Genomic DNA, 22,044 nt, shown 5'->3' with positions numbered 1-22,044 from the left:
TAAGGAAATTTGGCAATCTGCTACAACTCCCACCAACATTTATAGATGCACTATAGAAAACATTCTTTCTGCTTGTATCACAGCTTGGTATGGCTCCTGCTCTGACCAAGACCACAGGAAAGTACAAAAGGTTGTGAACGTAGCCCAGTACAAACCAGCCTCCCGTCCATTGACACCATCTACACTTCCTCTCGTCTTGGAAAAGCATCCAGCATAATCAAGGACCCTACGCAGCCCGGACATTCTCTCTTCCATCTTCTTCCGCCGGGAGAAAAGATACCAAAGTCTGAGATCACGTACCAACTGACTCAAGAACAGCTTCTTCCCTGCTGCCATCAAACCCTTGAATGGACCTACCTTATATTAAGTTGATCTTTCTCTACACCCTAGCTGTGACTGTAACACTACATTCTGCACTCTCTTGTTTCCTTCTCTATGAATGGTATGTTTTTTCTGTATAGTGTGCAAGAAACAATACTTTTCACTGTATGTTAATACATGTGACAATAATTAATCAAATCAAAATTAAATCAGAAAACTTTTGTGTCACCATTCATCGCTATTCCTTCAACGAGCAAGCTCCAAATCTCTGGGATCCCTTCCCTAAATTTCACTGCCTCTCCTGCTCCCCTTCCTCCCTTTAGAACCTCCTTAAGTCCCACTGTATGTATTTGACCACCCCTCCGAACCTATCCGTCTGTGCGTGACTCCCCATTCCCCTCATGCCTCTGTGAAGTGTTTTGGGACGAATTCAACATTAAGGGTTTCAATAGCCACAGTCTGCGACTCAAATAATACAGCCAGAGAAAATAACATGAAAAAATTAAGGGTTGATTTTGACCCTTAAATTCTAAAAGGTTAACAACGATACATGCATTTACATCAAGAGGTTTAGGGATATTATAGAAACATAGAAGATGGGAGCAGGAGGAGGCCATTTGGCCCTTTGAGTCTGTTCTGCCATTCATCACAATCAACTCAATAGCCTAATCCTGCTTTCTCCCCATTCCTTTTAATCCCATTCGCCCCAAGTGCTATATCCAGCCACCTCTTGAATCCATTCAGTGTTTTGGCATCAGCTACTTCCTCTGGTAATGAATTCCACAGGCTCACCACTCTTTGGGCGAAGAAAGGTCTCCTCGTCTCCGTCCTAAATGGTCTACCCCGAATCCTCAGACTGTGACCCCTGGTTCTGGACTCCCCCACCATCGGGAACATTTTTCCTGCATCTACCCGATCTAGTCTTGTTAGAATTTTATAAGTCTCTATGAGAACCCCACCCGCGCCCCCCTCACTCGTTTGAACTCCAGCGAAAACAATCCTAACCTCCTCAATCTCTCCTCGTACGTCAGTCCTGCCCACCCCCGCCCCCCCCCCCCTCCCCCCCACCCCCAGAATCAGCCTGGTAAACCTTCACTACACGCCCTCGAGAGCAAGATCATCCTTCCTCAGAAAAGGAGACCAGAACTGCACACAGTATTCTAGGTGTGGCCTCATATTATTTAAAAACGTATCAAATTAATTAAATAAAACATTAATGAAGTAGCAGACAGTAGTCTAGCGCTTGTATCATCAAACATTTTTATTTACATCTAAGGTTATTCCTACTTGGTATAGGTTAAATTGAAAAAAACCTTCTAATTTTGAAATGTTTGATTTAATAATACCCCGATGCATTCTATGACTTATTCCATTAAATCAATTCCGTGAGTTACTGTTGGAGTTTGGTGACTTATTGCGTGGGCAAGCAGAAAAAAGAGTTATTTATACAGACAAAATTGAAGTACCAAGCAGTATAACAAACAGAATAATGAAAAAACGACGCATTATAATGCAAGGCAATACACAGGAAAGGTCGTCATTTAAACTCCCAGGCGCATTCATTATAAGCAAAGATATTTTTGAGAGACAGCTAAGTGTATTTAATAAAGGCAAGGCTATCTTTTTAATACTTAATTCACCAGGTAGCTCTTTGACATAGGAACATTCATCCCCCTCGAGCATCTGCTGCCATCATTTAGACGTTGACTAACATTCCAATTCCATCACCTCTCCCTGCCTGAAAGTTCCTATTCTCAATTCCACAGCTGACAGCGCGACTGAGATCAGGAATTCGCCACTGACTGGGGCAAGGTGCCAGGTGGCACAGCGGTTAGCGCTGCTGCCTCACAGTGCCGGGGATCCGGGTTCGATTCCCGGGCTCGGGTCATTGTTCGTGTGAGAGTTTGTGCGTTCGCCCTGCGTCTGTGCGGGTTTGCTCCGGTTTCCTCCCACAGCCGGAAAGACGTGCTGGTTAGGCGCATTGTCCGTGCTAAATTCTCCCTCAGTGCCACCTGAACAGGCGCCGGGTGTGGCGACGGGGGGATTTTCACAGTTAATGTAAGCCTACTTGTGGGCACTAATGAAAAAACATGACAAAAAAAATTTCAGGGCGTGGCAGGCTGCAGTTGCTTGTTGCCATCTGTACTTCCCTACTGTGGCACAACAAGCGAACTGGATAGACCTGTTACCACCGATGCATAATGCTGTGAAAGGATTTGATTTGATTTATTATTGTCACATGTATTAACATGCAGTAAAAAGTATTGTTTCTTGCACGCTACACAGACAAAGCATACCGTACATAGAGAAGGAAAGGAGAGGGTGCAGAATGTAGCGTCACAGTCATAGCGAGGGTGTAGAGAAAGATCAACTTAATGCGAGGTAGGTCCATTCAAAAGTCTGACGGCAGCAGGGAAGAGAAACAGGAAAATTCCTTTTACCTGGAAAGCAGAGCATCGCAACCAGCAGCGGGAGTGACCACCTTAAACGAAGCATTGCAGAAAGAAGATATCCTTCTCCTCCTGAGCAACTTGTCGAGGTCGAAGATGCTGGTCCTCAGATGTGGAGGCACTGCGAGTGATCAGTCAGGGTGCTCGTAAGAAAATCAGCTTTGTGGTCAGTCGTTTCCTTTCAATAAAAAAAAATCTGTTAAACAAACAAGAATGTACAGAAACACGCTTAGCTATACTTGGTTGAGATTATTGAGCAAAGAGTGAAGAAGGTTACAGCGCAGGAACAGGCCCTTCAGCCCTCCAAGCCTACACCGACCATGCTACCCGACTGAACTAAAACCCCCTGGGGACCATAAGGACAAAACTGGTCGAATGATTTTGAACAGGGAAGGAAGAAAGATATACATTAGTTGTGCACACATACATTTAATCACCCAAGTACGTGGTAATTATTCTCTATTACGTGGAAAATTTCTGCCTCCTGTAGTTACGGGAGATTGATCTAACGCTAGAGATCAGTATTTGTTGTAAAGCAGCGTCACATTCCGAGATGACTTATATTTATAAGACTCAGTTTTTAATAATACTTGAACTGTTCCAGTTGGTCTGTCCAATGGGCGGCTTTAGCAAAAAAACAAAGAAATATACAGCACAGGAACAGGCCCTTCGGCCCTCCAAGTCTGTGCTGATCCTAATGCCCAAACTAAACTAAAACTTTCTGCCCTTATTCTGTCCGTATCCCTCTATTTCCTCCCTATCCATGCACCCATCCAGATGTCTCTTAACTGTTGCTGGTGTCCTGCTTACACCATCTCCTCTGGTAGCACGTTCCAGGCACCCACCACTCTCTGTGTGAAAAACCTCCCCCACACATCTCCCTTAAACTTTCCCTTTTCCGCCTTGAACCCCTTGTAATTGACAGTCCCATCCTGGGAAAAAGCCTCTGTCTATCTACCCTGTCATTCCCTCTCATAATTCTGTGGGCCTCTGTCAGGTCTCCCCTCAGTCTCTGTCTTTCCAGTGAAAACAACCCTAGTTTATTCAATCTCTCCTCATAGCCAACGCCCTCGAGACCAGGCGCCGTCTTGGGGAACCTACTTTGCACTCCCCCCAAAGCTTCCACGTTCTTCTGGTAGTATGGTGACCGGAACTATACGCAATTCTCCAAATGCGGTCTAACCAAGGTTTTACGTAGCAGCAACTTTTGGTGGGTTTATTCAGTGGACGATACGTGGCGCATGCATAGGTACAAGGGGTACTTGGAGGACTGGAGCACTTGTTGCATCTGAAGGTGTCGATGGAATATTGGTGTATGATGATGTGTTAGAGGGTTGGAAGTTTAGTGTATCCCATCAACAAAGCTAACCTGGTTGGAAAAGGTACAGCAGGATATAGATAGATTTCAGACTTGGGCAGAGAAATGGCAGATGGAGTTTAATCTGGACAAATGCAAAATGATGCGTTTTGGAAGATCAAATTCAGATGCGATTTGTACAGTAAATGGCAGAGCCCTTAAGAGCATTGACATACAGAAGGATCTGGGCGTACAGGTCCACGGACTCATGAAAGTGGCAACACAGGTAGGTAAGGTGGTCAAGAAGGCATACAGCATGCTTGCCTTCATTGGCTGGGGCATTGAGTATAAAGGTTGGCAAGTTATGTTACAGCTGTATAAAACTTTATTTAGGCCACATTTGGCGTATTATGCCAAATTATTATTAATAATAATTTAATAATAAAAATGCCATATTATTGCATATTATGCACTCCTGGTTACCACACTACCAGGAGGATGTGGGTGCTTTGGAGAGGATGCAAAGAAGGTTTACCAGGATGTTGATCTGGAAGGTTTTGGGTCTGAGGAGAAGTTGGATAAACTTGGATTGTTTTTACTGGAAAGATGGAGACTGAGGGGTGACCTGATAGAAGTTTACAAAATTATGAGGGGCGTAGATAGGGTGGATCGTCAGAAGCTTTTTTCCCATGGTGGAAGGGTTGACTACAGGAGGGCAGAGGGTTAAGGTGAAATGTAGTAAGCTTAGGGGAGATGTGCAGGGGAAGCTTTTCACACAAAGGGTGGTGAGTACCTGGAACGCATTGCCAGAAGAGATGGTGGAAGCAGGCACGTTAGCAACATTCAAGGTGTATCTTGATAGACACATGAGTGAGAAGTGAACAGAGGGATAACAACCGTGTATTGGTGCAGGCTTGGTGGGCCGAATGGCCTGTTCTGGTGCTATATTGTTCTTTTCTCTTTGTTCGTGAGGTTCTGATGGGAGGGTTGGCATTGGCGTGGGTGGGATGGAGATGCCATGGGAAGGATGGAGGAATCAGACAAGATGGAATGGCCTGTGAGAGAGGGGATGGCATTGGTAGGTGACAAAGAAGGGGTAGAAGAGATGATGGAATAGGGTAAGTGTGGCAAAATGGTGGGGAACAGTTATTTGATCCAATTTACTTTTTATAAACTATTCTTTGTGTGAGGTGTGAAGAGTCACTATATTGAATGCAAGTTTTAGAAAAGCTTTCAGGCAAGTGACAATACAAGTAGAGAAGATAGTCAAGAAGGTATATGGCATGCTTACCTTCATTGGTCAGGGCATTGAGTTTAAAAATTGGCAAGTCATGTTGCAGCTTTAGAGAACCTTAGTTAGGCTGCACTTGGAATATAATGTTCACTTCTGGTCGCCACACTACCAGAAGAATGTGGAGGGTTTGGAGAGGGTACAGAAAATATTTACTAGGATGTTGCCTGGTATGGAGGGCATTAGCTATAAGGAGAGGTTGGAGAAACTTGAAACAGTGCAGAAAGAGGCCATTCGGCCCATTGAGTCTGCACCAGCCTCAATCCCACCCAGGTCCTATCCCCACATATTTACCCACTAATCCCTCTAACCTATACATCCTGGGACACTTAGGGCAATTTAAAATGGCCAACCAACCTAACCCACACATCCTTGGACTGTGGGAGAAAACCAGAGCGCCTGGAGGAAACCCACACAGACACAGGGAGAATGTGCAAACTCCACACAGACGGTGACCCGAGCCAGGAATTGAACCCAGGTCCCTGGAGCTGTAAGGCAGTAGTGCTAACCACTGTGCCACCCTTAATGGAATGATAGAGGTTGAGGGGGTGACCTGATAGAAATCTACAAGATTATGAGGGGCATGAACAGAATGGATAGTCAGAAGCTTTTTCCCAGGGTGGAAGAGTCAGTTACTGGGGAGCATAGGTTTAAGGTGCGAGGGGCAATGTTTAAAAGAGATATATGAGGCACATTTTTTATACAGAGAGTGGTGGATGCTTGGAACTCGCTGCCTGGGGAGATTGTGGAAGCAGATATGATAGTTACTTTTAAGGGGCATCTGGACAAACACATGAAAAGGATGGGAATCGAGGGATATGGTCCCCGGAAGGGTAGGAGTTTTAATTAAGTCAGGCAGCATGGTCAGGTGGACTTGGAGGGCTGAAGGGCCTGTTCCCTGTGTTGTAATTTTCTTCGTTCTTTGCTCATTTCAAAATAATGCCTCAGTGTTGACTTTACAGAGAAAGAAGATGATAGCAATTTAATCAGTGGCTTTCATCTTTTCTTCGATCAAGGAACTTAACACAGTGGTAACATTCTGTGAAACCCTCTCTTCCTCTCCCTCACTAACTGGTGGCACAGCGGTTCGCACTGCTGCCTCACAGAGTCAGGGAGGTGGATTTGATTCCAGCCACCGTCTGTGTGGAGTTCGCATGTTCTCCCCATGTCTGCGTGGGTTTCCTCCCACAGCTCGAAAGACGTGCTGGTTAGATGCATTGACCCGAACAGGCACCGGAGTGTGGCAAATGGGGGATTTTCACAGTACCTTCAATGCAGTGTTAATGTAAGTCTACTTGTGACATTAGTAAATAAACTTTAAACTGTGTACATATTATAAAGCAAGAACGAAAATAAAGCAAAATACTATTGAGTAAACAAATCAGAGAGCGGTTTTTTAATACTTAGTTTCTGTTGAATGTAAGAACATAATCTCTTGAAAAATCAAAAAAAGGTACAATTTTCAAATAATTTTATTTTATAATTTATAATTTATAATTTTAATAATAATTTAATAATTTCAAATAATAATAATTTTCAATAAAATTGGAACCATATAGGAATGGTAATGGAACCCTAGGTTCCTGGGAACCCTGGTTGAACAACACTGGCCTGACCCCTCCACAGCTTCTGTAGAGTTTAACTCCAATGGACTATCCAAACCTAGACTCAAGGAAGGAACAGCTATAAAGTTGCTCTGAAACTTGAGCCCCAAACAAGAACTTTTCGATAGAACAAGGCTGTTAGTTTCAAAGCTGATTATAGATGCCGAAATTACAACAAGCAGATTTCAAGGAAATTTTGAGTGTTTTTAAGCACTCAAATGAGAAATCTGTGCGCTTGTTCCTTGAAGCTGTGACATGGTGGCACATTGCTTAACACTGCTGCCTCACACCGCCAGTGACCTGGGTTCGATCCTGGCCTTGGTTGACTATCTGTTGTCTGCATGGGTTTCCTCCGAGGGCTCTGGTTTCCTCCCACAATCTGAACGAAGATCTGGAGATTAGGGTTGATGGGTCAAGCTAGATTTTCCCTTAGTGTCAGAAGGATGAGCAGGGTAAGCACATGAGGATAGGGTCTGGGTGGGATTGTGCTTGGTACAGGCTTGATGGGCTGAATGGCCTTCTTCTGTACTGTAGGGATTTAACGATTCTTTGACTCGAGAAATAATACCCAGCCCACCCGATGTAAAAGCAGCTCCAAAGATTCCGTGACAACATACAAGTCACAGTAAGAAGTCTCGCAACACCAGGTTAAAGCTCATCACCTGATGAAGGGGGCAGCGCTCCAAAAGCTCTTCCAAATAAACCTGTTGGACTTTAACCTGGTGTTGTGAGACTGTGTCCCAGTCCAATGCTGGCATCTCCGCAAAATGGATATAAAAGTCACAAGCAGACCCTTGACAAGATTTGTATTTACAGCCCTTAGCCTGCTTCTACACACGGACAGCTTTCTGTAGCTTTCCACACAGTGGGAAGTTTAGATTCTGGTGGAAGGCTTTGCTGAAGGAACAAATAGAATTCTTGTATCCAAAGCTGGCTCAGCGAAGATACCGGTTTGACCACAGATGTTCTACGGGTCTGTGTTAGCAGATAAATATTTACCTGCCTGTAACCTTGCGTCGTGAGGGTTCTTCTTTTGGAGTGGCCAGCTGGCGGCAAACACATTTTTCACCTTTTTCCCACAAAGGAAAACAAAGCAAAATAGTTGGCCACAACTGAAAGCCAGGTGGCGTGGAGGGTGCAATAAATACAGGGCCCCGATCATAATGGAGGAAACAGGCAGGTTGCTCAGGGTTGGCACAGCTCCCACGCCGAGCCAGCATTTTATAGAACGGTTTAAAGTTTAAGTTTTGAAGTTTATCTATTAGTGTCACAAGTGGGCTACTGTGAAAATCCCCTAGTTGCCACATCCCTGCACTGGTTTGGTTACACTGAGGAAGAATTTAGCATGGCCCAATGCACCTGGCCAGCACGTGTTGTGGTCTGTGGGAGGAAACCAGAGCGCCTGGAGGAAACCCATGCAGACATGAGGAGAATGTGCAGACTCCACACAGACAGTGACCCAAGCCAGGAATCGAACCTGGCACTGTGACGCAGCAGTGCTAACCACTGTGCTGCCCATAGCCGGGATGAGGGGCATTGCAAGTGATGGCAGCCATGGGAATCATAGAATCCCTACAGTGCAGAAGGAGGCCATTCAGTCCATTGAGTCTGCACCGACAACAATCCCACCCCAGGCCCTATTCCCATAACTCCACACATTTACCCCACTAATCTACACATTCTGGGACACTAAAGGGCAATTTAGCATTGCTAACCCGCACATCTTTGGAGTGTGGGAGGAAACTGGAGCACCCAGAGGAAATCCATGCAGACACTGGGAGAACGTGCAGTCTCCGCACAGATAGTGACCCAAGCTGGGAATTGAACCCGGGTCACTGGCGCTGTGAGACAGCAGTGCTAACCACTGTGCCACCGTGCTCGCTGTCGCTGTGAAACCTTCAAAGAAGTGAGGAGCGGGAACAGCAGGTAAAGCCCAGAGGAGGCGCAAGATTTCCACTCTGGATTCTCCCGGGTCACAGGGAACCTTGCAAATCTGTAAAGCATTAAAAAAAAACTTCCCCTGAGTCTCTTCTGTCCATTATGACCAAACATCATCATGTCCAAATTGAGTGTTATATTTGCTGGGGGACAGTTCATCATATTGCAACAACAACATACAAAACCATCGCAAAGTCTTTGTAATTGTCTGTTGCACTGGGCTTTGGTAGCCCAGAGGTGAGTTAAAAGTGGGTAAAGTTTTCCTGCCAGTCATTTCATTTCAATGCAGGTAGACAGATAATCCTTTCATAATCACTTTGATTTTTATTTTGCAATCTCCGCTGTGTGCTCTTTGTTAGAACGTTTCAACTGGCATTGATGGAACCCGAGATAAGAACAGCTCGGGCAAGTATGTAGGTTAATGTCCTTTGAGCGCGCTCACGCTCTGAAAGCTTCAAAGGAGTGAGCAGGAAAAGAAGCAGAAAGCCATCGTTCTGACGTGGTTTCAACATGAACTCAAATCTCTCTTCAGTTTCCACACTCTGTGCTAGCTGGGCCATGCTGTGAGTAACTTGCCTATTGTAGTGACTGTACAGAATCAGGCCATTCGGCCCATCTGGGCCACAACAGTGTTTCTGCTCCATGTGGACCTGTTTTCACATCACTCCCAACCTGCTAGACAAGGCCCACCTTCCCTATAATAAATACCGCTGGAAATCTGGAATGAAAGCAGAAAACACTGGAGGGTTAGACAACCTCCTGTTTCTTATGGTCTTCTAATCTTAACCTTCTCCGTTCCAAGCCAAGATTGCCTTCTCTAGTTTCCTTGCATATCAAGAGTACCTCATCCTTGGTCCCGTTATGGTAAATCTCCTTGCTAGGTGAAGGTGGGTATTAGCATGGATAGAAGATTAGCTACTTAACAGGAACTTGTCAGGCCTCATTTAGAGTATTGTGCGCAGTTCTGGTCGCCTCACTATAGGAAGGACGTAGAAGCTATTGAAAGGGTACAGAGGAGATTTACAAGGATGTTGCCTGGACTGGGAGGCATGCCTTATGAAGTTAGGTTGAGGGAGCTGGGACTCTTTTCCCTGGAGAGACGAAGGTTGAGAGGCGACCTGATAGAAGTTTATAAAATGTTGAGAGGAATAGGTAGGGTGGATTCTCAGAGGCTATTTCCCCGGGTTGAAATGGTCGCTACGAGAGGACACAGATTTAAGGTGCAGGGAGGCAAGTACAGAAGTGATGTTAGGGGTAAGTTTTTCACTCAGAGGGTGGTGAGTGAATGGAATCGGCTGCTGTCAGTGGTGGTGGAGGCGAACTCGCTGGGGTCTTTTAAAAGACTTCTGGATGAGTGTATGGGATTAAATGGGATTGGGGGTTATAGATAGGTCTATGGATTGGTAGGTGATGATGTGATCGGCGCAACTCGTGGGCCGAAAGGCCTGTTTGTGCTGTCGTGTTCTATGTTCTATGTTCTTAACAGAGAGTAGGCATAGATGGGTCATTTTCTGGTTGGCAAGATGAGCTGAGTAGTGTGCCACCGGGATCAGTGTTGGGCCTCCACTTTTTTACAATTTGTTTTAATAGAGTCATAGAGGTTTACAGCATGGAAACAGACCCTTTGGCCCAACTTGTCCATGTAGCCCCTTTGTCTTAAACCCCTAAAAAATCCCAATTGCCTGCATTTGGCCCATATCCCTCTATATCCATCTTACCCAGGTAACTGTCTAAATACTTTTTAAAAGACAAAATTGTACCCACCTCCACTATACCTCTGGCAGCTTGTTCCAGACACTCACCACCCTCTGTGTGAAAAAATTGCCCCTCTGGAACCTTTTGTATCTCTCCTCTCTCACATTAAACCTATCCCCTTTAGAGCCCCCTACCTTTGGGAAAAGGTATTGACTCGGATGAAGGGACCCAAGGTATGGTAGCTAAATTTGACGATGACACGAGGAATGTAGGTTGTGAATTGGACATGTGGAGGCAACAAAGGGATAGAGGTAGATTAAGCAAGTGGGCAAAAATCTGGCAACTGCAATATAATGTGGGAAAATGTGAACTTGTCTACTTTAGCAGGAAGAATAGAACATAGAACATAGAACATAGAACATTACAGCGCAGAACAGGCCCTTCGGCCCACGATGTTGCGCCGACCAGTTTTTTTTTAAAAAAAAAACACTGACCCACTAATCTAAACCAATCCCTTTTCGTCCATAAACCTATCCACAGATCTCTTAAACGCCCCCAAACTAGGCGCATTTACAACCGCAGCAGGCAGGGCATTCCAATCCCTCACCACCCTCTGGGTAAAGAACTTACCCCTGACATCCGTCCTATAACTACCCCCCCTTAATTTAAAGCCATGCCCCCTCGTGCTAGCTTTCTCCATCCGAGGAAAAAGGCTATCACTATCCACCCTATCTAAACCTCTAATCATCTTATATGTTTCAATAAGATCCCCTCTTAGCCGCCTTCTTTCCAGCGAAAACAACCCCAAATCCCTCAGTCTCTCCTCATAGGACCTCCCCTCCATACCAGGCAACATCCTAGTAAACCTCCTCTGCACCCTCTCCAAAGCCTCCACGTCCTTCCTGTAATGTGGGGACCAGAACTGCACACAGTACTCCAAGTGCGGCCGCACCAGAGTTTTGTACAGTTGCAACATGACGCTGCGACTCCTAAATTCAATCCCCCTACCAATAAACGCCAAGACACCGTATGCCTTCTTAACAACCTTATCTACTTGATTCCCAACTTTCAGGGATCTATGTACACATACACCTAGATCCCTCTGCTCCTCCACACTATTCAAAGTCCTCCCGTTAGCCCTATACTCAACACATCTGTTACTCCTACCGAAATGAATTACCTCACACTTCTAAATAGGTAATAGGTAAGCAGAATATTATTTAAATGGAGCGAGATTGCAGAACTCTGGGTCCTGGGGGCTCCTGGCTCATGAATTACAAGAAACTTGTATGAAGGTACAAGTGATTAGAAAAGCCGAAGGAATGTTGCTGTTTATTGCCAAGGGACTGGAATATATCAGTAGGGATGTTTTACTCCAGTGAGTGGGCAAACATCTGAGAAATGGGCTATAATGTGGGAAAATGTGAAATTGTTCATTTTGGCAGGAAGAATAAATATCTGAACGGTGAGAGATTGCAGATCTCGGAGGTGCAGAGGGATCTGAGTTTCATAGTGCATGAACCACAAAAGATGCAACAGATAATTAGGAAAGCTAATAGAATGTTATTCTATGGGGTTTGATGAGTATATGGGATTTAATGGAATTGAGGGTTATAGGTAGGCCTAGTAGGTAGGGATATGTTCAGCGCAACCTGTGGGCCGAATGGCCTGTTTGTGCTGTAGTGTTCTATGTTCTATGTTATCATTTGTTGCGAGGGGAACTGAATGTGGAAGTAGGGAGGGAAGGTTATGTTTAATTTTTACAGGGCATTGGTGAGACCACATTTGGGGTTCTGTGTACGTTACTGGTCTCCATACTTAAGGAAGGGTTTAAATATATTGGAAGCAGTTCAGGGTAGATGTACCAGACTAATAGCTGGAATGAGTAAGGTGTCTTATGAGGAAAGATTATACAGGGTAGACTTGTACCCCAAGAGTGGTTGAATTGAAACATGTAAAATGCTCAGAGTATTGACAGAGGAGATGTGAAGAGGTGTTTCATCTTGTGGGAGAACTGAGAACTAAGGGTCACTGTTTAAAAATAATTTGGCAGGGGGTGCATTAAGACAGAGACGAAGAGAAATATTTTCTCTCAGGGGGCAGTGAATCTCCAGAACTCTCTTCCTCAAAAGGCAGTGGAAGCAGAGCCTTTGAATATTGTTAAGACAGAGCTAGATAGATTCTTATAAGAACATAAGAAATAGGAGCAGGAGTAGGCCATCTAGCCCTTCGAGCCTGCCCCGCCATTCAATAAGATCATGGCTGATCTGAAGTGGATCAGTTCCACTTTCCCGCCTGCTCCCCATAACCCTTAATTCCCCTTGCCTATCAGAAATCTATCTACCCGTGACTTAAATATATCCAACGAGGTAGCCTCCACCACTTCAACGGGCAGAGAATTCCAGAGATTCACCACCCTCTGAGTGAAGAAGTTCCTCCACAACTCTGTTCTAAACTGCGCCCCCCCCCCCCCTTATTTTGAGGCTGTGCCCTCTAGTTCTGGTTCTTGATAAGCGAGGGGGTGAGAGGTGTTTGAGGGTAAGTTGGTATCTGGGGATGAGTTGCAATCAGATCAGCCATGACCTGTTGGGTGGCAGAGCAGGTTCACTGAGCCAATCGGTCTACTCCTAACTTGTCTATTCGTATGTAATTGTTACAAAGCCTTATCATCCTTCCTGGACAGTGGAGTGCAGAATTGGACACATTTATTGTAAAATATCCCAAACCTGTTTGTCCATAACCCAGCCACTCCTGGTTAAATTGGGGTTTAGAATCCTAGAGCACAGAATGAGGCCATTCAGCCCATCCAGTCTGCCGACCACAATCCCACCCAGGCTCCATTCCCATAATCCCACACATTTACCCTGCTAATCCCCCTGACACTAGGGTCAATTTTAGCATGGCCAATCAACCTAACCCGCACATCTTTGGACTGTGGGAGGAAACTGGAGCACCCGGAGGAAACCCACGCAGACAGGGGGAGAACGAGCAGACTCCACACAGACAGTGAGCCAAACCAGTAACTGAACCTGTGTCCCTGGCACTGTGAGGCAGCAGTGCTAACCACTGTGGCACCGTGCTGGCCTTACATGTAGTAGAGCTTATATCATAGAGACTGGGAAGTTGGTGCAGAGCTAGTAATCCAAGCAAGGGCTCTGGGGAACAAGAACCACTCAGCTGGTCTGGGCAGCAACTGTACTGAGCAGAGGTAGCATTTGGAATCTACTTGGTTCTTCATCAGAACGTGACTCTGGGGACATGTGTTCAAGCCCCAGCAAGGCAGCTGGTGCACTTTAAATTTAAATAATTAATTTTTATAAAAATCTGGACGGAAAGCCAGTCTCGGTAACAGTAACAGCGAAATAACTAGTGATTGCTTTAAATTTCACAATGACTATTTAACAAGTCATGCTGACTGATCTCATTACTAGTTGGTTGATTAAATAAGTCAGAAAAATCTAACAATCTTTGATCAATGTCTTTCATAGAGTCCCTTCAGTAAAGAAGGAGGCCATTCAGCCCATCAAGTCTGAACCAACAGCAATCCCACCCAGGTACTATCCCCATACCTCCCTGTATTTACCTGATTCCCTGACATTAATGGGGCAATTTAATGTGGCCAATTAACCTAACCTGCACATTTCCGGATTGTGGGAGGAGACAGGAGGAAATCCACATGGGGGGGAACATGCAAACTCCACACAGTCACCCAAGGCTGGAATTGGACCTGGGTCCCTGGTGCTGTGAGGCAGCAGTGCTAACCACTATGTCACTGTGTTGCTCATAAATTCTGCCAATTATCTTTTACAAGGAAAATTAGTCAGTAACATTTCTTTAAAATTTCTACGTAAAGCACATTCATTTGTCGCCTTGGTTTCTTAGTCAAACATATGCACCTAAAAGTTGAACTGATAAATACATTTTAAAAATGTCTCGTTCATACTCAGATGGTCAAATGATTCCTGGGATGGCAGGTCTGGCATATGAGAAGAGACTAAACTGGTTAGGATTATATTCACTGACATTTAGAAGAGTGAGAGGGGATCGCATAGAAACTTTTAAAATTCTAACTGGGTAGATTCAGAAAGAGTGTTCCCAATGGTGGGGGAGTCTAGAACTAGGGGTCATAGTTTGAGGATAAGGGGTAAACCTTTTAGAACTGAGGTGAGGAGAAATTTCTTCACCCAGTGGGTGGTGAATGTGTGGAATTCACCACCACAGAAAGTAGTTGAAGCCAAAACGTTGTGTGATTTCATGAAGAAATTAGATATAGCTCTTGGTGCTAAAGGGATTAAGGGACTTGAGGGGAAGGGGGGAAATCAGGATATTGAATTTGATGATCAGCCATGATCAAAAACGAATGGTGGAGCAGGCTTGAAGGGCCGAATGGCCTAATCCTGATTCTAGTTTATTTGTTTCTATGTAAACCCATCCATAAATTTGCCCCAGTGTGCTCTGGAACGAAGCAGTGCTTATTCTGTTCAGAGGTCTAACTTGTGCTCAGGAAACGAAAGTTATATTCTTGTGCTTGCACCAGTTTTCATGGCTTGTTGTTGTTTCTGTTTTGCCTTTCACACAATGCCCACGAGCTACAGATAGCTCGAAGGCCCAATTTCTGCCCGTGCTGAACTAGGCTCAACTATCCTGGCTGGGGTGCTTTACAGTTGTCCGTTAGATATGTGCGTGTGGTTGATTGGTCAGGAAATGAGAAGTAGGCTTCTCAATCCTGTCCGGCTGTCACTCTGACCAAAACATCACAGTGAAAAACCTTTCCTCTCCTCCCCACTTCCCACCACTTGCTGACATGAAGCCTCCAAGTGATGGGATGAACCTTACCACAATGGTCAAACTACTACAGGTTTTTCAACATTTGTATACATAAGAAACATAAGAAATAGGAGCAGGAGTAGGCCATCTAGCCCTTCGAGCCTGCCCCGCCATTCAATAAGATCATGGCTGATCTGTCGCTGCTCAGTTCCACATTCCCGCCCTCTCCCCATAACCCTTAATCCCCTCTCTTATCAAAAACCCATCAACCCGCGTCTTAAAAATATTTAGCGAGGCAGCCTCCACCACTTCAACAGGCAGAGAATTCCAGAGATTCACCACCCTTTTAGTGAAGAAGTTCCTCCTCAACTCCGTTCTAAACCGCCCCCCCTTTATCTTGAGGCTGTGCCCCTAGTCCTACTGTCCTTTCTGAGCGGGAAGAGTCTCTCCACCTCTATCCTATCCATCCCATTCATCATCTTATACGTCTCAATGAGATCTCCCCTCATTCTTCTAAACTCTAACGAGTACAAGCCTAGTTTATTCAGCCTCTCCTCATAGCTCAACCCCCTCAACTCTGGCATCAGCCTAGTAAACCTCCTCTGCACTCCCTCCAAGGCCAAAATATCCTTGCGTAAGTACGGCGCCCAAAACTGCACACTTTATTTAAGATCAAATGTAGAGTCATTGAGGTTTACAGCATAGAAACAGGCCCTTCGGCCCATCTTGTCCATTCCACCCAGTGTTTATATACTGTCTTCCATGGCTTCAGAATGTCCGAAAGCTCTGTTTAACTAAAGGGATAGTATTTGAACGATCGTCGCTGTTTTAAGGCAGAGAAATATTCAGTGATGGAACATTTCCTCCACTGCCGCTTACTGTCACGAGGAGTTAGCACTGCTGCCTCGCAGCGCCAGGGACTCGGGTTCGATTCCCGGTTTGGGTCACTGTCTGTGTGGAGTCTGCATGTTCTCCTCGTGTCTGCATGGGTTTCCTCCCACAGTCTGAAAGACTTGCTGGTAAGGTGCATTGACCCAACCTGGCACCAGACTGTGGCGATTTCACAGTAAGTTCATTGCAGCATTAATGTGAGCCTTACTTGTGATGAATAAATAATAAGTAAACTTTAAAAGCAAATGGCAAAGATGCATTTAAGGAGAAACTCGATAAACGCCTGAGGGAGAAGGGAATGGAGAGTGACAATGGTAGGTTTAGATGAGAAAAGATGGAAGGATTCTCAAATAGAGATTCATAGAATCCCCACAGTGCAGAAGGAGGCCATTCAGCCCATCGAGTCTGCACCTATCACAATCCCACCAAGGCCCTATCCCCATAACCCCACTTATTTACCCTACTAACCCCCTGACACTAAGGGGTGATTTAACATGGCCAATACACCTAACTGGCATGTTTTTGGAGTGTGGGAGGAAAGCGGAGCACTCAAAGGAAACCAAGCAGACAGAAAGAGAAGATGCAGACTCCACACAGACAGTGACCCAAGCCAAGAACTGAACCTAGGTCTCTGGTGCTGTGAGGCAGCAGCGCTAACCACTGTGCCACCGTGCTATGCAGCATAAACACTGGTCTTTTTCCTCAACTGAATCTAAATCTATTCCCTTCATTCTCATATCCTTGTCCCCTATAATACATCTATACTATTTATCTCAGCCACTCCCTGTGGAAGTGAGTTCAACTTTCTCACCACTTTTTGGGTAAAGAAGTTTCTGCTGATTTCCCGGTGTATCTCTGGGTGACAATTTTGTATTTATCGTTTAGGATAGGAGATACCTAGTGGTATTACCGCTAGACTATTAATCCAGGAACTCAGCTAATGTTCTGGGGACCCGGGTTCGAATGCTGCCACAACAGATGGTGGAATTTGAATTCAATAAAAGAAATCTGGAACTAAGAATCTATGATAACCATTGTCGATTGTCGGAAAAGCCCATCTGGTTCACTAACGCCCTTTAGGGAAGGAAATCTGCTGTCCTTACCTGGTCTGGCCTACATGTGACTCCAGAGCAATGTGGACGGCAGATTTCCTTCTCTAAAGGACATTCGTGAACCAGATGGGTTTCTACAACAATTCATGGTATTTTCAGAATCATCATGACAAAGACTAGCTTTCAATTCCGTGGAGAGTTTTGAGTCCATATCCCTCTGGGTGTCTAGTCCAGTGACATTACCATGTTGCCCCTATTTGGCACAATGGGCTGGATTTTACAGTCTCGCTCGGGCGAGACCGGAAGTTCCCGTCCGAGTTCAACAAAGATTCCCGTTGTTGGATCCTCCCCCGTGCCAATTCTGGTAGAATTCCGGCCAGTATGTCTGGCGTTGGGGGGAGTTTTCCTGTCCTGCCTGCTACGAGACTCGTAGAAGGCTGGGAGCAGACTTCCTGATTTTCCTGATTTACGGCTGGAAAATCCTGTTTGCGGGATTCGAAAAGCTCGATGAGGGGGGAACGGGGAGGGAGAGGGAGGAGGAAGGGGTAAAGGGGGGGGGCAGGTGACAGCCAGGAACAACTTCCAGGTTCCCAACCCAAAATTCAGCCCAGTGTTAAGAGTCGGATACGGGAATTAAATTTCAGCCCAATCTGAAGGTCAACGGGTAGAAAACAAAGATTACACATTCAGGAGTGTGGCAGTTGAAGGCACAGATGCGCATAGACGCTGAGTCTAATCTGTTGTTAACCACAACATGCACTGTGATACAGATTCATCAGATTACAGGAAGCTTCCTGTGAGTACAGAGATGTCAACAATAAGAGAAAAAGAATCGGTTTAGCTCTGCAAAATATAGCAATCACTTTGAAGACCTTTTTCTTCATTTCATCCTTTGCATTCTGAATGGGCATGGTACAAGATCATGGAGTGATTTGATAATCTGCTTTTATCCATGTTCTCAGAACTTCCCCAAAGAGTTGCCCAACTGAGGAACTATCATAGCATCTGTGGCACAGCCCTTCGGCCCAAACTGGTCCATGCAGACCAAAATGTCCATCTGATCTAACTCAATTTGCCTGCATTTGGCCCACATCCTTCTAAACCTGGAACTCGTTGCAGATATGATAGTGATTTTTCAGGGGCGTCTTGACAAATGCATGAATAGGATGGGAATAGAGGGATATGGTCCCTGGAAGAGTAGGGGGGTTTTAGTTCATTCGGGCAGTATGGTCGGTGCAGGCTTGGAGGACCGAAGGGCCTGTTCCTGTGCTGTAATTTTCTTTGTTCTTTGTTTGAGTCTGGATGACTCTTTGTCGGAGCCAAATTAGTTAAACTTAAAAACCAGTACTCTGGTTTACTGGTGTTGCCTGAGGGCGGAATGTTGGCTGGGATCTCAGGAGAACTCTCTAACCTTCGCTTACTGCAATAGGTGTGACTTATATACACCTGAATGGGCAGCTAAAACATCGGGGATCAAGTCTTATTTGAAAGGCATCGTCTTTCATTGTGTACCCATGTGTTAGCTGTGGTGTAGTGGCTAGTACCCAATGTGCTAAGTCAGGAAGCTGTGGGTTCAAGTCCTGCTTAGAGCATTGAGCACAGAATCTAATACCGATGGACTGCTGCACTGTTAGAACGGTTATCATTTGAATGGTCAATACTGACAGTCGAACAGTCTTCTCTATCGGATGGATGTAAAAGAACCCACGGCACTAACTCTCAAACAGAGCGAGGGGGTTCACCGAAGATAAAAACAGGGAATCCTTAGCACGTTTGGTAGCGATTGTTGGAGGTCTTTTGGGTAAGGTATGAAACAAAGGCTCCATCTGCCTGTTTGGGTGTATGTCAAAGCTCCCATGTCATTATTTCAGGAATTCTCCCCAATCAACCTTGGGGAGGCGATGGCTTAATGGTCTTACCGCTAGACTATTGACACAGAATCTCAGCTAATGTTCTGGGCACCCGGGTTCGAATCCCACCACGGCAGATGGTGGAATTTGAGCTCAGTTAAAAAAAAACTGGAATTAAGTATGTACTGATGGCCACGAAACCATTGTCGGAAAAATCCCTCTGGGTACACTCATGTCCTTTAGGGGAAGGAAATCTGCCGACCTTACCTGGTCTGGCCTACATGTGACTCTAGAGCCACAGCAATGTGGTTGAATCTCAATTGCCCTTGAGCAGGCAGGGATGGGCAATAAATGCTGGCCAGCCAGCGATGCCCTTGTTCCATGAACAAATAATCAAAAAACCTCAATCAAAAACAGCTTATCTGGCCATTATCGTGTGGCAGTTTGTGGGAATTTACTGTGTGATAAGTGACTGCCACCCTTTCTGAATTACAACACTTCAAAAAGCACCTAATTGGCTGGAAAGCACTTTTTAGAAGTTTGTTTATGGGATGTGGGTGTCGCTGGCTAGGCTTACATTTGTTGCCCATCTCTAATTGCCCTGAATCGAATGGCTTGCTGAGCTATTTCAGAAGAACCAACCGCATTTTTAACTGCCCTTTGGTGGGTGATGTAATCTGATTGAATCCATTAGCAATAGATTAGACTCAGCATCTACGCTCCTCTGTGCCATCAACCGCCACACTCCTGAATGTGTAATCTTTGTTTTCTAACCGTTGGCCCTCAGATTAGGGTGAATTTTAATTCCCGTATCCGACCCCAACACTGGGCTGAATTTTGGGTTGGGAACCTGGAAGTTATTCCAGTCTATCACCCACGCCCTTTCCGCTCCCTCCCTCCTCCCCATTTCCCCCCCTCACCAAGTGTGAATGAAGTACTCATGGCGTATTCATAAGTTAAATTTTTAGTTGCCTATGTTGGACTAAGAAAGCAAAGTGAAAAAGGAATGAGCTTTAAGTCATAATTTTAAAGGAATGTCACTGATTACTTTTCCTTTTAAAAGACAATTGGCAACATTTTTAAAGATATTGTTGCTGATTGAAGATTGTTAGATTTCTCTTATGTATTTATGATGAAGGAGCAGCGCTCCGAAAGCTCGTGATTCCAAATAAACCTGTTGGGACTTTAACCTGGTGTTGTGAGACTTCTTACTGTGCCCACCCCTGTCCAACGCCGGCATCTCTGCATCATTATTAATGAACCGACTAGTAGGGAGCCACTGAGTCTTTAGCATTGATGGATCCCTGAGTTGTCGCAGGGAAGCCATCCCTCCATGAAACTGGTGGCCGCCTTAGGTGACGCGGAGCTCTGCCCCCGCGTCTATTGGCCAAATGCTGGTGACTCCTCTAAGGTGGGATTTAATTGCGCCTTTAATGATACAAATTGGCAAATTGCCTCCTTAGAGGATTATGGGACAGGGAGGGGGTAAGGGGGCCTTATCCTCCAACTACACACCCCACGCCAACCACAACACCACTGTTATGTCCAATAATGTAATAACTAGGGCGGCACAGTGGATAGCACTACTGCCAGGTGACCCGGGTTCAATTCTAGCCTTGGGTCGCTGCTTATGTGGAGTTTGCATGTTCTCTCAGTGTCTGCATGGGTTTCCCCCGGGCTCTCCAGTTCCCTCCCGCACTCCAAAGACGTGCGGGTTAGGTGGTTTGGTCATGGTAAATTCGCCCTTAGTGTCCAAAGTTAGATATAGTTTAGAGGGATTGGTGGGCTAGAATTATGGGGATAGGACTGATAGAATCATAGAGGTTTACAGCATAGAAACAGGCCTTTTGGCCCAACTTGTCCGTGCTGCCCAGTTTTTAACCACTAAGCTAATCCCAATTGTCTGCATTTAGTCCATATCCCTCTATACCCATCTTACCCATGTAATGTTTTTTAAAAGACAGAATTGTACCTGCCTCTACTACTACCTCTGGCAGCTTGTTCCAGACACTCTGCACCCTCTGTGTGAAAAAATTGCCCCTCTGGATCCCACTCCAATGGTTCCAGGCGGTAAAAAAGTTCTAAATTTCTTTAGAATGTGTAGTCCACTCAGTTACTGGCCTGTTCTCCCATCCTCTGCTGGTTTTCATTTCTGTTGCAAAGCTTCCCTACTCGGATTCTCCTGCCTTCTCCTCCCCCCACCACCTTAGGTACTAACCCACATTTTCCCCCCTTTTCCAAATGATGGCTGGCTTTCCAGCTCCTCCGATTTTTAACGGTAAAAGGCGGGCTACCTACCTTGGTATTATCCCAAAGTCCACTCAAAGCCACCACCGTCGCCGTGAAGAGGGCGGGGGAGCAGGTGCCAACCCCGTCCAAGGGAGAGGAAGACCTGCCAACCCCTACCCCTTGTTAGGGGCAAACAAAGGACGGTCGATGAACATGGGCCTTGCCAGAATCAGCCAAGACTCAAAAAAAAAATAAAGAGCAGTCACTCGCGGAGTGCTGATAGCCTCTGCACATTACCGTTGTTACTCGTTTAACCATACTTCAGAAGAAAAGGAATCTCAAAATGACTTGTGCAAAAGGGAAAATCTGATGAGGTTACTTGTCTCGACAGCTGAGACCTGAAACTGATTTTTATCAGCCTCGTCCTCCTCGTGAACCATGGTTTGACACGGGGGGGGTGGGTGCTGGGACGGTGAAACCTGACTGTTATTCTTTGGTGGCTCAATGCAATTGACGAGGCTTCAGAGCGACGTGCGGGCGGTGGGGGTGGCGGGGGGAGGGGTGGGGAGGGGGAGAGAGGGTCAGGGCCAGCGAAGGAAACACAGCGATGCGCTGAGCTAGCTGTGTTGAGAAACCAGCCAGAGAGGGTGACTGAAATC

At 45.6% G+C, this 22,044-nt stretch overlaps 1 protein-coding gene across 1 annotated transcript in view; it reads right to left on the bottom strand.

Moving 5' to 3' along the window:
* Nucleotides 1-21,825, bottom strand: part of LOC145349317 (cytotoxic T-lymphocyte protein 4-like) — a 39,302-nt gene extending 17,477 nt beyond the window's left edge. Inside the window, exon 1 of the mRNA XM_080197817.1 lies at nt 21,765-21,825. Coding sequence (XP_080053943.1) covers nt 21,765-21,825 — 61 coding nt within the window. The remainder of the gene's footprint in view (nt 1-21,764) is intronic.
* Nucleotides 21,826-22,044: the final 219 nt, after the last annotated feature.

This window comes from Carcharhinus amblyrhynchos, chromosome 10 (genome assembly GCF_965287045.1).
Source record: "Carcharhinus amblyrhynchos chromosome 10, sCarAmb.v2.hapA, whole genome shotgun sequence".
Lineage (NCBI taxonomy): Eukaryota > Metazoa > Chordata > Chondrichthyes > Carcharhiniformes > Carcharhinidae > Carcharhinus > Carcharhinus amblyrhynchos.
This window is presented reverse-complemented; position numbering and strand designations above follow the sequence as displayed.